Source organism: Juglans microcarpa x Juglans regia, chromosome 1D (assembly GCF_004785595.1).
Source record: "Juglans microcarpa x Juglans regia isolate MS1-56 chromosome 1D, Jm3101_v1.0, whole genome shotgun sequence".
In the NCBI taxonomy this organism is placed as follows: Eukaryota; Viridiplantae; Streptophyta; class Magnoliopsida; order Fagales; family Juglandaceae; genus Juglans; species Juglans microcarpa x Juglans regia.
In genome coordinates this window covers 31,972,828-31,991,315 of record NC_054594.1, presented here as the reverse complement: position 1 = coordinate 31,991,315, position 18,488 = coordinate 31,972,828, and the positions used below count along the sequence as shown (strand labels likewise).

The window sequence follows — 18,488 nt, the reverse complement described above, 5'->3', positions numbered from 1 at the left end:
TATGCTATAAAGAACGAGCCACATAAGCAAAACAAGCAAGATCTCTTCCTTGCAACTTGTCAAGCACCTGCTTAAAAATCTGAGCAAAGTCAACATCAGTAACAGCCATTTTCTAGCAAAATCTTATCACCCATCAACCAAACATCCATAGCAGCAGGACATGCCCATAGAATATGCCCAGTGGATTCAGGTTTTGATAGACAGATAAGACATAAATTGTTCTCAATCACCTTTCTTTTCTAGAGATTCAACTTAGTTGGGAGTGACTTTGAAATAGCTCTCCACATGAAATTCTTGACAGAGTTAGCAACAGGTAAATCCCACAATTCTTTCCAACAAGGGTCATACTCAGCTCGAGTAAAGGTCTCACCATAGATACTGCAAGTTGTTTTCATATAAAGATGATAAGCACTTCTGACAGAAAAGAAATCATTCTTAGTCCCTCTTCATACCAATCTATCTGGATTTCCCAACACACTAATTGGAACTTGTAAAATTGCAGCAGCCTCCACTTCATTAAAAATAGACTGTACCGATTGGACATTCCACCAAGCATTCTGTTTATCAATTAGTTCCTCAACCAAAGCATTAGGACCCAAAGTCTGAATTTGAGATTGAAGCATACCTGAGTTGGTCCTTGGAATCCATTTGTCTTGCTATATGTGAATCTGGCTATCATTCCCCACCCTCCAGATGAGACCATCTTTAAGAATCCTTATGGCTTGCCAAATGCTTCTCCACATATAGGAAGGTCTTGACCCCAAGTTTGCTTGCAACACTGAAGATGAGGGGAAAGTACTTTGCCTTAAAAATTCTGCTAGGAAGGCTGTTTGGGGCTGTGAGGAATCTCCAAGCCTGTTTAGCTAATAAAGCCATGTTGAAACCAAAAAGGTCTCTAAACCCACATCCTCCTTTTTGCTTACCAGTGCATAAAACATACCAAGGTTTCCAATGCATCTTATTTTTATCTTCCAGACCACTCCACCAGAAATTGGAGATTAAAGAATTCAGCTTCTAACATAAGGTTTTGGGCAAGAGAAACACACTCATACAGTATGTAGGGACTGATTGAAGCACAGCCTTGATCAGAACTTCCCTTCCAGCCTGAGATAAAAATCTATTTTTCTAATTTCCAATCTTGCTTTCTACTTTACTCACAATAATATGAAAAGCCTTCCTTCGAGATTTGCCCACCAATCTTGCATAACTCATAATAGTTTGGTGTCAAAACTTCTGCAAGACATAATACATGTATACACGTTTAAATGCTTCACTTCATCGCAATTTTTTCTTTTAAAAGAAACAAGATTATTTAGGGTGCACAGCCAACATTATGATGATTGTAACAAGCCCATTAATGAGATATTAGGATTTCTTCGATTGTCGGCCCAAAACAAATAGGAAGGCAACCGAAAGAAAAAGGTCTGATAAATTTTAAAGAATAATACGTACTGTATAAATACTGCACATTGTATAAATTTTATATTTAGGTTTGTCACAATTCATCTTATTTAATAATTATAATTTTCTTAAATTTTTATATAAAATAAAATAAATAATTTAATTTTTTAAATATTAAAATAAAAATAATATTAAAAAATATATTCTAATAATATTTTATTTAATTTTAATTTTAATCATATCTCATCTGTAAAAATAAAAAATAAAAATGTGTAACAAATACAAAATAAGAAGTTGAACATCAGATTCTAAGAAAGGATTCTTTGAGGACCCTGACCCACAACTCAAGAGAGTTTGGACCGCCCGCTCTGCACCGGGCATACTCCCATTTTCAACACGAGATTACCAAATAGTCCTCTAAATATTAACGCAGCCAACATAGGTAAAACGCCCTATAACGGTATATCCCCAGTACAAAAACTCACTCAAACCTCTCTCAGCTACCCCCCAAAGAGCTTCGGAGAACCTCTAGCCCACTCAGCTATCCCTTGTCGGCTCGCCCTCGATTGAACCAACCAGGTCCGTCCCCCCTCTTTCTCTCTGGGATTATTTTCTTGCCTCTGTTAGACATTTCTATGTACTCTGTGGCCGGTGTAGCTTCCGATTTCCGGTGTTTGATTCATGCGCTTTTTTGTTTAGATTTTCTGGCAATATAATGTTTTGTCAATGAAGTATAAGGAGGATTGTCCGGGGAATTAGGGTTAAGTTAAATACTGGAGTTTGTTGGGTTTATTTAGGGTTTTGACAATCGTTTGTGGTTGATGGAATCAGTCTAGAGATGCTCGCCATCACGATAATGATTATTATAATAAAATACCGACCGATTCTTTGCGAGATTTGCTGGTTTTAACTTACTTTTGTTAGTCTTTTTTGGCTGAAGAATTGGACATAGTTTTTTTTTTCTTTATCTCCATTGGGTTTTTGTGTGAGTTTTTTTTTTTCTTGTTGGAAGGATTTGTGGAAATTAGGGGATTAGAGGATTGTAGTCTTGAAGGCTTTGGTGCAGCCATTGATAAGATTTTATTCTCCTGCTTTTTGATTGTTGATTCCTTGTGGTTTTTGTATTAGCGTCTACTTAGGGAGCATAAGGCTTCGTTTGGAAACTTAATCCATCTCAACTCATCTCAATTCATCATTACAATTTTTTCAAATCCCAATACAAAATATAATAAACAATTTAACTTTTTCAAATTCCAAAATAATAAAAATATTAAAAATCTTTTATCATATATAATATATATGCAAGCACCTAATTGTACAACCGTGCTTGTATATATAATATTCTAACAATCTTTTATCATCTCAACTCAACTCAACTCAACTCAGTTCAACATCCAAACGCAGCCTAAATTACTTATTTTATGACCAATTTATATATGCAAGCACGGTTGTACAATTAGGTGCATTGTATTTTTTTTTTTTTTTATCTTTTTTTTGTTCTCTGCTTAATCGTCTTAAGATATTTTCTGGTGTAGTTTCTTTCGTTTTTGAAGTGAAAGTACATTGGTACTGTCTCGCTGAGAGCTTGCAAATAGCCAATTCTTTCGTCAGTGGGGCCCTTATAAACAGTCAAAATGTCGCGGAAAGGTTTGATGGAGCAAGACCTGAGCAAACTGGATGTAATGAAACTAAATCCACTCTCACCCGAGGTTATATCTCGCCAGGCTACAATCAATATTGGTAACTTTTGTTCCCTATGAAAAGCTAAAGCCTCCTTTCACTTGTTGGTTACCACAGCAGTTATGCGTGATTGAACTTTCATTCATCTAGTTGGTGATTGGTTGTAGATCCCAAAATTTATATCTGACGCTGATTGTTTGGGACTAAATTCATTATATCAGGCACTATAGGTCACGTGGCACATGGGAAGTCCACAGTTGTAAAAGCGATATCTGGTGTTCAGGTGATTAATATTAATATAGATACTGCTTCTAATTTGCAATGCATTTCTTTCTGTAAGCATTAACTGTATGAATCCTTAGGTCTTGCAGTTATAGTATGCTTCAATATATTCATGTTATCATATATTAATCTTACTCAACTATGGAACTACTTATCAAAATTTTAGTCAACTGTAGAACTGTATTCTATCCAGTGAAAGGATTAAATACCATTCAGTCACTTTTGGACAAGGAAAGTACTTCTCAATAATCTTAATTGAGCTTGTTCCAGACAAATGTTGATTCTTTAGTTTTCATGGGAATGGGAAATCTGAATATTTCAACACTTTTTGAGTCTCTTTAACAGTCCCGCTGGAAATTTAGTGAACGTTCACTGGTTAAGCTAAGGTGTCTTGGTCTAGTGGTATTTATCCACTATGGAGTGGATGCCGCTGGTCTGATTTCTTTTGTTTGATTGAGGCAAACCTATGCTTGACCGTTATTTATTATTAAAGTTTGAGTTTAGATAAGGAAAAAAACAAGCTTTGGAGTGCTATGTATCAAAATTTTCCTTGCTACAAACTCTAAATGGTAAAATTTTGGAGTTATACCTCTGTTTGGTCAATCATCCCAGACTGTTCGTTTCAAAAATGAGTTGGAGCGCAACATTACCATCAAGCTTGGTTATGCTAATGCAAAGATCTACAAATGCGAAGATGAGCGGTGCCCTCGACCTATGTGCTACAAGTGGGTAACTATTCAACGAGTTCAATTATATTTTCATTTAGCTAGCAGAATTCTTTGATATGTTACATTGTTGATATAGGGCTTATGGAAGTGGGAAGGAAGATAGTCCTCTGTGCGACGTGCCAGGGTTTGAAAACAGCAGAATGAAATTGCTGAGACACGTCTCCTTTGTAGATTGCCCAGTAAGATTCTAAAATGCTTATTATTAACAATTATTGTTTGTATGTACAGTTGTATGATTGGGTATAATATATCTCAAGTTTAAAACCTGCTTTTTACTGATAAAAAAAAATGTCTCAGGTAATTTAGGTTCCATGATGTGCTCTATACATGGTATTCCTAAATTTTGCAACTGGAAGGTCCTACTTTCGGAAGTCTTGAACATGCTTAGCCTTAGCTCATGTATAAGTGCTTCCTTGTTGGAAGTATTTTCATGTGTTGTCAATCCTATTGGAGGCCGTGTTTCTTTCTATTCTGAGATAATTTTCTTAGTGGAAGTCTGTGCTTGCATATCATATTATGATGCTAAATCATGATATATTTGGTCTTGAGCTCATGGCGATATGATGGTTTCTTAACCAATTCGACAGGGTCACGATATCCTCATGGCTACGATGCTCAATGGAGCTGCAATTATGGATGGAGCTCTACTTCTAATAGCAGCCAATGAAAGCTGCCCTCAACCCCAAACTTCCGAACACCTGGCTGCTGTCGAAATTATGCGCCTCCAACATATAATCATCCTTCAAAATAAAGTAGACTTAATTCAGGAGAATGTAGCCATCAACCAGCATGAGGCGATCCGGAAGTTTATTCAGGTAAGTTCTTGTAGGCTGTCTTTGATGCAAAAACAATTCATTATTCAGTGTGCTGAATAGTGTTGGTTGACTTTTGTTTATAGGGGACTGTTGCTGATGGAGCACCTGTGGTGCCAATTTCTGCACAGCTGAAGTATAATATTGATGTTGTGTGCGAGTATATTGTGAAAAAGATCCCCATTCCAGAAAGGAACTTTGTGTCGCCTCCAAATATGATTGTAATCCGGTCTTTTGATGTCAATAAGCCTGGTTTTGAGGTTGATGAGATAAGAGGTGGCGTGGCTGGTGGAAGTATTCTCAGGGTATGTTTCTGCTCTATTAAATTGTACCAAAATTTAAAACCATGTTAAATTGTGGTCATGCCTTTTATCGGCACATGAATCTTTAATTGTTTTTACATGGATTTTCTCAAGTATTTTGGTCCATGTTATTTTGTATTATTGGTTGTATCATGAGCACCAAAAATGTACATATGGACTTTCTTGGCACTGTTTTAAAACGTTTAAATTTCACCAGGATGGAAAAAGGTCATAAAGCAATAATATGCATTTCTGTTTTGATTAGTCCTTTGGGCTGTATTTCTACTGTTGATTATTCTCGCTTTTGATTCTACAACCTATTCTTCAATTTTGTATTAGTTTATAACTTCTTGAAGCATGCCAGAAATCTAGTTTTCCTGTCTGCCTTTATTGTTGGTTTGGACCACTGACTATTTGAACTCTGTAATGGAAACTTTCTGCCACCTTCTGCAAATATGGTTTTAGGAGTTGGATATGTGAAACCAATTGTATGTTGGTATCCCATTTGAAACTGTTCAAATGGTTTTAGGAGTTGGATATGGTTTTAGGAGTTGCAAATATGGTTTTAGGAGTTGGATATGTGAAACCAATTGTATGTTGGTATCCCATTTGAAACTGTTCTTTTGTAGGGTGTTTTGAAGGTAAATCAATTTATTGAGGTTCGCCCTGGGATTGTTGTTAAAGATGAGAGTGGGAACATGAGGTGCACACCAATATATTCCAGAATAGTTTCATTGTATGCTGAGCAAAATGAGCTGCAATTTGCTGTACCTGGAGGTCTCATTGGGGTTGGCACGACAATGGATCCCACATTAACACGTGCTGATAGGTTGGTGGGTCAAGTTCTTGGTGAAGTTGGATCACTCCCAGAAGTTTTTGTTGAGCTTGAGGTAAGAAGATAGTTTGAAAGCTTCTTTTGATGGTCTCCTGACCGGTGAACTTGGTACCTGTATCAATGTGCAAATATCATTTTTTTTGTTATTTTTTTTTCACTTCAAAGTTATTAAGCAAGTGATATGCAGTCTCCCCAATGCATCTCATACTTGCTGCTGTCAAATGGATTTGGTCAAACTTTGAACGGGCAAGTTATTAAATATTAGCGGTGGTTATTAGGGGCTTTTTGGGTCATTTTGGGCAAGGTGTTTTCTTGTATACATTCAGTGTACTTGGTTTCTCATTTTGATATATATAATTTTTTACTTATCAAAAAAAATATTAGCGGTGGTTAACGCAAGTGTGTCAGGGGGAAAAAACCCATTGATGTGCATCGATGATGCCTGATTTATTAAAACATTTGAATGAGCTTCTTGAGGGCTCAAGATTCTTTTCCAGATTTTGAGTGGTGATACTCTAATGTATCTTCTGGCATTCCTTCAGTTCAAGTAAAACCTAGATATTGTTGGACTGTTTTGCTGCTCCATATGCTGTAGGGGACCGTTTTCAGAAAAGAAAAATCTGGTTAAGGATGATAAGTAACGCCTTATTGATTACGTGTCATTATGTGATTTTGCAGGTGAACTTTTTCTTGCTGCGGCGGCTTCTAGGTGTCAGGACTAAGGGCACAGAGAGACAGGGAAAGGTCTCTAAGTTAATCAAGCAAGAGATTTTAATGTTGAACATAGGATCTATGTCTACAGGGGCTAAAGTCCTTGCTGTAAAAAATGATCTGGCAAAGTTGCAACTCACATCTCCAGTGTGCACCAGCAGAGGGGAGAAGATTGCCCTTAGTCGACGAGTTGAGAAGCATTGGCGTCTTATTGGTTGGGGTCAGATTCAAGCTGGAACTACCCTTGACGTCCCACCCTGCCCAATTTGAGTTAAATCCCTAAACAGGTAGACAGAAGAAGAACCAGTTAAACCGTTAAAAGGGAATTAAGGAACAATGTGGGAAGATAGACAATTGTTGGGAACCATTTTTGTCAGGTGGAGAAGAAAACATTGTTTGCATTGTCATTATTTGCTCTGTTTATTCTCTTTTGGGATTGTGTTTTGTTGTGCTGACCACTGTTTTTTCTTTTTTTAGCTTTGGAGTAGAGTCATTTTAATTTTTGAGGCTGTTTCTTATAGGTTTCCCCTGTTCTGTTCAATGTTTTGCTTCTCCTTGCTGTTTGCAAATTTGAGCCTCATTGGTGAGCAAATGGTTGGCCTCAATTTCCCTCTGTGGTCCCTTTGTTTGATGTTTAATTTGGCTTATGTTTGAGTATTTTCTAGGTCCGGCTTTCATTTGATGGTCTTGCTTTACCATTTACTTTCATATGCATAATAACCAGAATTTGAAGAATTTGCTGTTTGCACATGTGAGCTAAATGCCAGAATATACATAAAAATGTAAGATAATTCACTTTCCTGTCTAGCACGAGAAATGGAAACAGTTCAAACTTGCATTGAAGAGGCTGGGATGATAATATCCTGGCAGCTACATTCAATTGATTTTTACAACATCAGGTACGTGTAATGGATATCTGTTGATATCGTTCCATGCATCGGCTATCTCAAACTCTGAGTCTGTAACGCACTTCCACACTACACTGTTACACTTGAACCCACTCCCAAAGGCAATTTGCCAGACCCTATCGCCCCTTTTCATCCTCCCCTTCGCTTCTATGTAACAGAGCTCATACCAAATGGAAGAAGACGAAGTATTCCCATATTTATAGAGAGTCATCTTTGAGGGCTCAACATCCTGTTTCCTTAAACGTAGGCTTTTTTCAATTCCTTGAATCACAGCTCTCCCCCCTGCATGGATGCAGAAATGCTCAAAAGCTTTCTTAAAGTCAGGTACGTAGATACTCCTTTGCTTTGTATTCCACATGATCTTCCGGCAAAATATGGAGAACCCAAACTTCAATTGCTCTGAAAATGGCAAGACCAGAGGTCCCAGGGCAGCAATATTTTCCTTGAGTGCGTCTCCAGCCACATTTAGGATCCCCTTTGATATTGATACTCCAACCTTGTTCTCCAAGTCCACATCTTGAAAGACGCAGGCATAAGATATGTCATCTTGTGCTTTATTTGTTCGAACAAGGTGTTTTAGCTCATACTTTGACCTGCTCTTGTCCTGTTCCCTGCTTGACAGCAATACCGCTGCACCCCCCATTCGAAAGAGACAGTTAGTAAGCAACATGGATGGGTTTTTGCCAGTATACCAGTCTTGGTTTAGGGTCTCAGTGCTGACAATTAGAGCCAAGGAGTTCTGGTGAACCCTCAACAGGTCTTTTGCAAGGCTCACTGATATGATTCCGGCGCTACACCCCATGCCGGAGAGGTGGAAACTCATAATGTTGCTTCTCATCCTGAACTTGTTAACTAACATAGCAGTGAAAGATGGCGTAGCACAAAATAGGCTACAGTTTGAAACAAGAATATCAATGGCCTTAGGGTTGGTGTTGGTTTTCTTAAACAAGTCCGCAACCACCGAAAACATTACCGTCTCAGCCTCCTCCATGGCAGAAGAGAGCGATTTTCTTAGTGGTACTTGACTGACAGAGGGAGGGATGCAAGTTTCCTCGCTGAATCCAGATTTCTCTAGGATCTTGGTCTGGAAAGCAATACTCTCAGGATCCATGTTATCAAGAACGAAATGCTCTACAAACATGGACATTGGTAACCGATAAGAGCTGGGTGGTCGATAGCAAGCAAAGTCGAGTAAATAAACAGCGACTTTTCTCTTATATATGAGGTATAGGACAAGTATTCCTGCAACGAGAACCATCATAAAAGGGTGGATGCAGAAGACAATGAGCTCAGGGAGGCTGGGTACATGTTGTAGGGTCATTGCCATGGAGGAAGTTTAGACTTGTTTTTTGTTTGTACTAGAATCGGATTATGCCCTGTTTGATTGACACGACATTCAGTTGCATATGTCAATGCGTTTGGGCTCTAGAGTTAGGGAGGTATAAGGAATGATGCATACTACTACATACAGATGGTGCATGATAAAGGAGGAGAAAGAGAGACCTACAGGTAAAGGTAATTTAGACATAAGAGCATTCCACATCCTTAAAAATGCTTTTTTCAAGGAATCAAGTCATGCACGCAGGGCTACTTCGTTGTCATGTATTGTGTTTATTTGCTAATTCAAACTAATCTTAACAACACAAACTCTGGTCCTAATCCTCTATATTCCAGCAACAGCGTGACCGTTATTGGTCGATCACGCGGAATCCATGTGTGGAAAAGCACATGACCTGAATTTTGAATCAATATATAATACGGTATCGTCTCCCGACCTGTTGTAGATAAAAAAATGGATAACTCATAGAAACGCCATTTTGAGCTGAACGCGTTTTGCCTTGCTGTAGAGGTTATGGTTATACTAATCAAATCGAATTCGAATTCAGGCTGCTGCATGATGTTGTGTTTTAGCTTATACATGTGTATTTTACTCCAAAACTTATGTTATACTATGCACTCACATCTTGCTCTCGTCGCACTCTACTCTATGTCGATGAAATATTGTTAATTCGTTTCTCAACTATTAAATTAGGCATAGTTTGGTTACACAGTTCAAATAAAATGAGATGTTTTGTTAAAAGTTTAATAAAATATTATTATAATATTTTTTTTAATTTTTTTTTATAATTTAAAAAAGTTAAATTGTTTATTATATTTTGTGTAGGAGTTTGTGAAAGTTATAATGATTGTAAGAGATAGTTTAGTTTTGTGTAACCAAATCAGCCCTTAGTCTTTATTTTTCAAAATAATAAATTTAGAAACTGATGGATATTGCTACATTAATGCAATGCAGTGGAATAAAAATAGAATGGAAGTGTAATATATATTTAAAAAAAAAATCAAAATACAAGTACTTTCCTTTTTGAGAAATTGATGTCATAGGCTTCGTATTTTGACGTGCCAATAAATATACTTGTACATAGATGTATTACGAGTAATATTGCATGATAGAAATACATCAGCCAATTAAGACATAAGCTACAAGCAACCGAATTTGCTTTGATGTGTTGACCAAGAGATCAGAGCACGTAGCTCTAGTAACTGAAAAAGATTACGTTCAAGCAACTACAAAGTCAGATTATTATTATTATATACAGTCGGAAAATTTAAAAGAATATAAAATTAATAACTCTTTTCCCTAAACATTATGCAAGTGAACTACTAGTATGCAGCCTGCAGGGGGGTAGCTCTTGAATTTTTAATGTATTAGTCACTCTTGAATTTGCTTTGATGTGTTGAACCACGTATTAGTTTTTGAATTTTATAATTCAACATATCACATTAATTTACATCAGTTTATAAATTTAATTTTATAAAAATTTTGTACGGAGGTAACTCTTTTCCTTATTTTATAAATAGAAAGAGAGAACATGTGCAAGGTCGGCTAAGGACGTACGGTGCCTAAAAACGACAAATTTGGTGAGGAAATGCATTGCCAATTTTCCATGTTGCTTTGCATTTTTTTCAAACATACCACTCAATGCACGAAGAATAAGGAATTGGGTATGTAAAAGGTTTTGATGGGATGATGATATTGAATTCTATTTACACACTTTCCTTTCTATAATCACTTTCAAAGTTAAATGCATGCGATCTCATGATAATTGTGTTGAAAATACGTAAACGGAGAAAGAAATCGTACCTACCTATGTAGCTAGCACACGCATGGTCGAAAGTATTCAAGAAAAAACCTTAGGTATAAAATTTCAAAATGATTACATGGCTCCATAATTACAGTTGAATTAAGTTAAACCCATTTAAGAGAGAACTTGAGGTGATATAAATAAAAACATGCAAACAGTTGGGCTGGATGATGATTGGGCCTCAACAGGCAGAATGGGGCCCATTGAAGACTGATTCATCTAAAAAGAACAATTGATTTATTTATTGGTTGAATGAGTGAAAGATCGAGGACAGGTTTGGGAGATGGGAGGAGACACAAAATTTTCATCTCATCTCATCTCATCATTATACATTTTTCAAATTCTCATATAAAATATAATAAATAATTCAACTTTTTCAAATCTCAATTTATATTTTTTAAATCTCAATACAATAATAATATTAAAATATAATATTTTAAACTCTCAAATAAAATATAAAATTCTCATCTCAACCCCCAAACCTGCACTAAGAAAGAAGAAGAGGATATCTACGAAGTTGAAGTGGGACATGAGCTCCAGTTTACCAGGAAACCACTCACGACTTCTCAACAAACTTGGTGGCCTCGCCTCGCGCCCCTTACTTTTTGAATTATATATATATAAGCACCCACAAACCCTAGTTTTCTTTACTCCACTACACAGAGAGAGCGAGAGGGAGAGAGAGCGATCGAGCAGGCGAGAAAAGAAGGCATGTATATATATATAGCTGCTGCGGAAGTCCTGTTTTTGCTCTCTTGGATACTCATTCCAAGAAGAACAGCTTCTGCAGCAGCTTCAGGACCCAACAATACACACACACACACACACACACACATAAAATGGCCCCCCCTCTCTCTCTCTCTCTCTCTCTCTCTCAGGCTATAAGCTTCTTGCTGCTTCACTTGCAGAAGGTCGATCCCTCTCTATCAATCGGTGAGTTACCCAGAAACATTTATTTGGTTTTTCTTCTTTTTATTTTTTTTACCCTTCCGACATCCAGTGGCATAGAAAAAAGAAAGACTAGTACTAGACATATGCTAGTTTTTTGTACTCGACCATGTGGTGTGGGTATACATTTCTCTCGGCAACGATAATTAATGCATCCTATCCTATATTGAGTTTGAGCGATGATCATTTAATTAGTCTGTAAACTCAAAACCAAACTTGTCTATTGCTTGATTTCATTTAGTTTTATACTGATCTGATCGTACTTATATATTCTTGGTTCAAAATATTTTGGATATAAATTGTTCAACTTAATTGTTTCAAGATTACGGTTTTGCTACTTTATCTATACTCCATATTCTCATCTTATTTTTATCTCACTATGTAAGATGTAATATATTTATTATCATTAGATGATAAAGAATCATCTAATAAAATATCATCTAATGATGATAAATGCATCACATCTTACATAATAGGTTGAGAGTGAGATGATAATGTAATGTATAGAATTTTTCAAAAGAAAAATATATCTTAAGAAAAATTCTATACACCATACTACCATTCTACTTTCATCTAACTAAGTATGACGTAGCACATTTATCACCATTAAGTGATTATTTATTGCATGCTTCTTTTTTATTTAAGAGTGATGAATGTGCTACATATCATTAAATATTATCAAAATAAAATTAGAGTGTGATATATAATATTACTCTTAGGGGCTGTTTGGATTCGAAGGTGACTTCGAATATATGAGGATGACTTCGAATATGTGAGGATGATTTCGTACGGTAAAGTGGTCTGTCAAACCACACTCATCTCAGCAAACTCTCGCATAAGACAAATGTGATTTATGACTGTTGCTTTTCAACTTTTCCACTTTTAACTGTGCAACTTGATTATTGTAATCTAAAAATTTCATTAGAAAAGACTATTGTAATCCAAAAATTTTTATTATTCACTTCATTAAAAAAAAAAAAAGTACCTGGGTAATTTATAATTTATTATTACTTCTTTATGAATAATTTATAAATAACATTAATATAAAGTTAAAACCATATCAATTCATAAATAAATTACAACTATTTATAAATTATTTCAACTCATCTCACTATTATTTATAACTCATCTCAACTCATTTCATTACTATTTAAAACTCATATCAACTCATCTTAAATCATTTTAACTTATCTTCAAATCTAAACGACACCTTATTTAAACCTCTCATCTCCTGCTCATTAATAGATAAGTATGAAGCGATAGCCCAATTGGTAGAAAATTGAAGCAGGCCCAGCCAGCTCCCTCTGCCCCCATTAGGAGAATTCAATGACCAATAACCCAAGCTACAAGATTCGAGATAATCTTATGACCCGACAGTTTTTTTGTCACTCCGGAAAATCGAGTTGCATTGTTTCTATGACTTGAAATATACGTGTGTCACTGTATATATATCAAGAGTTTTGCTAGATATAAGTGAATTCGTGTATTATATCGTGTATCGATGATTTTTTTAATTTAAAAAAAAATAAAAAAATTTTGAAAAAAAAAAAAAATTTCTTATATCATATAAATTATTTTTATCTTTAATTCACGTCGTTTTATTAAATATATATATTATATATTAATATTAATAGATGAATTGATGCACAAACTTAATTGCAGTAAAATTTTTCCATATATCAATGCTCTTACCGTTCGTCTAATCAAATGACTTATCATGCACGTTGTTTCTTTTCTGAGAAGTTATTATCACCGCGAAATAATATATTTTTTAAAATGTTGGGATTATGGGTAACGTAAGCAGATATTTATATATTGTTGTTAAGAACAAAAATGTCATTTTAGGTGATATGACAGCCGAGGTTATGCAGTCGCATCACATGACTTGGTGTCGACAAGCTTTGCAGGAGGAGGGTGCAGGAGAGCAGTGGTAGGGAAAGCACAAGATCGGAGGGCTGCGATTAAAGAAGAAGAATCCGGGGCCTCTTCTGCATGGTGTCGCGATGACTCTGTGGCTGGCAACTACAGGCCCGTCAATCAAGCAGCTGAGAAATGCCGTTGAACCACAGGGTAGAGTATATATGCAGAACCCATGTGGTTTGGTTATCATATTCAGAAGGATTCTGTGCTGTTCTTGGACGTACTCTGGAACCTGTTCTGGCTAGAACTTATCAGGCTATAGACTTTTTTTCTTGTTCTTTTACTTTTTTTTCCCTCTTCGTCGTGAAAGGCAATGACTGACTTCGCATTCATGGTGCATATAGGCAGCTGATCACGATGAACTGGTTACTCCTTATTTTGGATAAGAATAATAATGCAGTCTGTCTTTTGTTACATTTCATTCTTTGTTTGTATATAGGCAGAGACCTTTCAACTTGTCTCCCTACTAATCCGACATCGGATTTTAATTAGAAGCTTATAAATTCATAAAAAACCTGGCTACGTAAAATTGGATTGATATATTGTTATTTGTTACTCTTTTCGTAAAAATAAATAAAATATAGAAGAAAGCAAATACCTTACTAATCTCTCGGGCTCTTGATCATCATCTCCTATTTGGTATTTGTATTAAGAGCGGTACTATTCTACTACTTTAATAGCATCGTTTTATTTGACCGTTAAGTTACTAAACGTTTTATTTAACGTTTTAAAATATTTTTAAAAAATATATTAATATATTAATAGTCATTTATTCAACTATTAAGGAAAAAAAATTAAAAAAAAATAAAATACATGAAATATTAAAATAAAGAGGTAAATTGAGTGAATAAAATAATATTTTTCTTATATTAATTCAAGTATTGCGTATGATTAGTTGAATCTCAGCACTGGTACAAGCGTTTTGGGTTGAGTAATTAACTTCACTGATGGATCGATCGAGATCAAAAGATTCAAAGCCACTTTTTACTTGGATTAGGTCCAAAGGGAAAGGCAAAACCCCGTGACTTGAAAGTACAGGTCTCGTGGTCCAGTACATATATACCACATTAATAGTCTTACCCCATCAGTCATCACTGTTTCTTGCGAAGCAGCTTTCTTCTGTTCTTTTGCAATTGGTGTACTTAATCGACAAGTCATGTCACAATCATGAGTCCTCAGATTTTCTTTTTCTAATTACATCCACATCAAAAGGAAAAATATTTCTTTCCCCTTCAAGTCTCCAACTTTTCCTTTGAATTCTACGTTTGCTTTTCATCAAAATAATTGAGATGAACTGCGCGCACTCTTTCTTGGATTGCATAATGCGTTAAAACTTAAAGACATGTTTTGCAAATACCGAATGCAACATTAACTAACCTTTTTGCTGGTTTTTTACAAAGATTAATGACAGTAGTTTTAATAGTTAATGTTGTACGTATTCGCTTTGTGTTGTACGTACGTGGTGCGCGCAAGCATTACAAAACTTTTGTCAACTGTTCAACCATATGGCTACAAAGAACTCTGACATGTATCTATTGTCGACAGGAGTGTTGAACTCAATGATTAAATGACCACTGCACCATCTTAACTCCGCTGTAAGTAATTAGTATTTTCCATCAAAAGAATATCGCCAGATTGTATTTTTAAATATACTAGAAGGTAGTCAATATCAAAGAGCCTAGAGGTCAATAACATGGCCAGCAGCGATGGGATTGGATTAGAAATTCCAGTGTGTTTGATACCACCAAACATGTGTGCGCATGTGGGGAGTGAAACTTACAGTCAAACCATCATCATCTACATTTAATTATTTAATTGAAAAACACACATCTTTGCCATAACATCACAGCAACGCAGATTACAGAACACACCCAACAAAGAATTCAAGATTATAACACACATGCCCAACAAATCACATGTAGTAGTACTGATGAAATAAGTGAAGTTTCATCTCCTTTACTAAGCAATAATCCACGACGCCACACTCACTAGGTTTTGGTACTATTCCATTATCACTTAAGCCTCCCCGAAATGGAAGTAAAATGAAAATGGAACCCAGAAAAAGAAAAAAAAAGTGTGACATTAATAATGGGATTGACACAAACAGAGATAAACATGGAGTTGAAATCGACAAGTAACATGAAAATGTGTATTAAGCCAAAGGCAGAACTAGTATCGATCTCTAGCCTCTCACGGCCAGCAAGGAAGGAATGGCGGCCAAGTTGGGGGTAGTATTCTTATCTGAAGCTTCTCTGATGATATCTCTCTTCCCATCTTTAGAGGAAGGCTTGCCGAAAGCTCTCATTGGACTAGCAAAGGCCCAACCCCAGCTCTTACTCCGACCATGCACAAGTGGCCCTCCAGGCTGCTTCCCGTTCATTTCCTCAGCTGAAGAAGACACCCAATAAGAAGAGGAAGATGACGAAGAAGATGAGGAAGTTATCATAAACCCACCAAATAGGCCGCCGCACTTGACCCTCTCTTTCATGCAGTGATGGTGCTCGCCGCCAGCTCCGCCGCGGTGCACGGCCGAGGTGGAGACCTTGGGCTTGCCTTCCCGCTGGGACTCCACTCTCCTTAGAGTGCAGTCCCCAAACCCAGTGGAGATTCTCTCAAAGAAGTCACCGGAGAAGCTCCTGCTTCCACACCCAACAGATCTGGATCTTGAAACCTTACGCTCAAAGGACGAGGCTGAAGCGGTGGCTTGACTATTGGGACTGTCATCATCTTCCACAATGTCAGTTTTCTTGCCCAGAGAGGACCCCAGACACTTCTCCTTCTGCTTCCCCACTGAAACATTTGTTGTTGCTGCTGCTGCTGTTAAAGTTGTGATCTTGGGGTTGTCTCTGAAGTTCTTGTCCACGCTCTTGGAAGCACTGGGCTTTGAAGAAGAAGAGGATGCAGAAGAAGAAGAAGAGAAGTAAAGAAAGGACCAAAAGCCTCGTTTTTTTCTTGGGCTAAAGTCTTCACCATCATCAGCATCCAAGAACCGGTTTCTCCTAGGGGTTGCGGTGGACTTGCTTCGCTTGAAAACGATGTCTGATGCACGATCCGATGATGCTATGGTAGTAACTTTCTTCTTCTTCTTCTTAGCCAAAAGAAAAGGGATCCGGGCCCGCCTCGTATAATACTCATGATAATGACTATCTTTGGTTCCACCATCGTTGATAACTTTTGTCGATGTGGGTCTGATTGAGAGTGAAAGAGAGGAAGAAGAACCAACACCGCCATTCCGATCAGATCTAAAAGAAGGAGAGGGCGAAGAAGAGGAAGAGCCACGAATAGGGAGAGGGAAAGCGGAAGAGACCAGCTTGCCAAGCTTCTCTTGGAGGCAGAAAGCACAGATCCCACCTGGGTTGTTTCTGTAGGGATGGTCACTGCATTGCATACCATCCCCCATATCTTCCTCACCAACACCAACTCTTCCTCCTCCACCACCCCCTAGTCCTTTGATTCCTTCCATCATCACCTTCTTTCAGCTCTCTGGGAAATCTTTGATTCCAATCCTAGATATCTTTCTCTCACTGTTCCCCCTTTTTCAAACCTTGAATGCCTTTCGCTGCTTAGCTTTTTAGAGAGAAGCAAACAAAAGGAAAACAGTCGGTCAGAGAGTGTAATTGAGTGAGAAAAAAATATGGCATTGAAGTAAGGGTGAGAGGGGGGTGGAAGAGAGAGAGAGAACTGGCTGGGGGAGAGTCCCAGGAGCACGTGGAAGACTGACTTACCCAGATATTAAAAAGTGTGAAAGAAGACAAGCAGGACTTCAGTATCTTGAGAGAGCTATCCTCGCACCAGCCCAAGCAGAAGAGGCCATAAAAGGCTGGCCATAGAGACCTCTAGGTTCTCTACGTTTGCACAGTATTTCTTTTTTGTCCGTACTTCTTTCATCACCCGTCTTCTCTCTCATCTGTGGGTTCCATGCTCATGTTTGAGAAATGAACGTTGAAACATCAACAAATCTTAAGAGGGAGTGGACAAATATATTTTCTTTTTTTCCCACCCTACAGTTTTAGATTTGGAATACATTAATTATGTCTGGTCTTTTTCTTTAATTTTACAATTCTACATGATTTCTTGTTTTATGGATCAGTCATATACGAGTCACGACACGAGAGATGGGCGGATAAGAATGGTTTTTTTTTTTTTTTTTAAACAGTATATAAATAACGGCATTTCATCAGCCTCTCTCCTTATTTGACTAGTAAAATTAAAAATTTTTATTTATTATTTTTACACTACATATTATATATAATTTTTTATTTTTCTCTTACTAAATATATAATATATAAATGATGAGTAGAAAAATTTAATTAGTTTAAAAATAATAAAACTAAATTTTTTAAAATAAAAAATAATAATATAAATAAATATGATGTATGTGAATGATGAGTAACAAAACTCAATAAAATTAAATAAAATATCTTACGTAAGTTCCACATATTTCTTTTTTTTTTTTAAAAAAGATAAAGTTGATTGGTAAAAATATAATTTTTTTTATAAACTTCAAATTTACTTTTTTTTTTTTTTTTTAAAGACGGTTTTTGCACAGTCTAAAACAATATTCCTCTTATTTAACATATCTAACTTCTAAATTTCTAATATTAAAGCACAACATTTTATATATATATATATATATATATAATCATATTTTAAATGGAATGCATTTTTATAAAATAACTTATAAAATAATATTGTTTTGTAAAAATACTATAGGTATTATTTGCTTTTCTATTATAAAAAGCTTCAATACATCTTGTTTATATGAAATGAGATGAAATAAAAGTTAAAAATTGAATAAATATTGTTAGAATATAATTT

General features: G+C 36.3%; 3 protein-coding genes across 6 annotated transcripts; 1 reads left to right on the top strand and 2 right to left on the bottom strand.

Annotated features, from left to right (window-relative positions):
- The first annotated feature begins 1,826 nt into the window (after positions 1–1,826).
- Positions 1,827–7,356, top strand: LOC121265300 (eukaryotic translation initiation factor 2 subunit gamma-like). Of its 3 annotated transcripts, none has more exons than XM_041168877.1 (9): positions 1,827–1,980; positions 2,937–3,141; positions 3,303–3,364; positions 3,976–4,088; positions 4,168–4,270; positions 4,679–4,906; positions 4,990–5,208; positions 5,835–6,095; positions 6,719–7,356. In XM_041168877.1, the coding sequence occupies exons 2-9, from the start codon at positions 3,036–3,038 to the stop codon at positions 7,019–7,021; spliced, it is 1,395 nt and encodes a 464-aa protein (XP_041024811.1). In that variant the 5' UTR covers positions 1,827–1,980; positions 2,937–3,035; the 3' UTR covers positions 7,022–7,356. The 3 variants fall into 3 exon arrangements, with proteins under 3 accessions (XP_041024811.1, XP_041024820.1, XP_041024828.1); XM_041168886.1 differs by having other exon boundaries at positions 1,854–1,980; positions 3,013–3,141; XM_041168894.1 differs by lacking the exon at positions 1,827–1,980 and having other exon boundaries at positions 3,002–3,141; positions 3,249–3,364.
- LOC121265321 (probable 3-ketoacyl-CoA synthase 21) lies at positions 7,220–9,251 on the bottom strand. Its single transcript, XM_041168906.1, has one exon. The coding sequence runs from the start codon at positions 8,984–8,986 to the stop codon at positions 7,628–7,630; it is 1,359 nt and encodes a 452-aa protein (XP_041024840.1). The 5' UTR covers positions 8,987–9,251; the 3' UTR covers positions 7,220–7,627.
- A 6,323-nt stretch (positions 9,252–15,574) lies between these two features.
- LOC121236488 lies at positions 15,575–17,442 on the bottom strand. Of its 2 annotated transcripts, XM_041132939.1 has the most exons (2): positions 16,125–17,442; positions 15,575–16,058 (listed from the first exon to the last, which is right to left on the bottom strand). In XM_041132939.1, exons 1-2 carry the CDS (start codon positions 17,134–17,136, stop codon positions 15,853–15,855), a joined length of 1,218 nt encoding a protein of 405 aa, XP_040988873.1. In that variant the 5' UTR covers positions 17,137–17,442; the 3' UTR covers positions 15,575–15,852. The 2 variants fall into 2 exon arrangements, with proteins under 2 accessions (XP_040988873.1, XP_040988869.1); XM_041132935.1 differs by having other exon boundaries at positions 15,575–17,439.
- Positions 17,443–18,488: the final 1,046 nt, after the last annotated feature.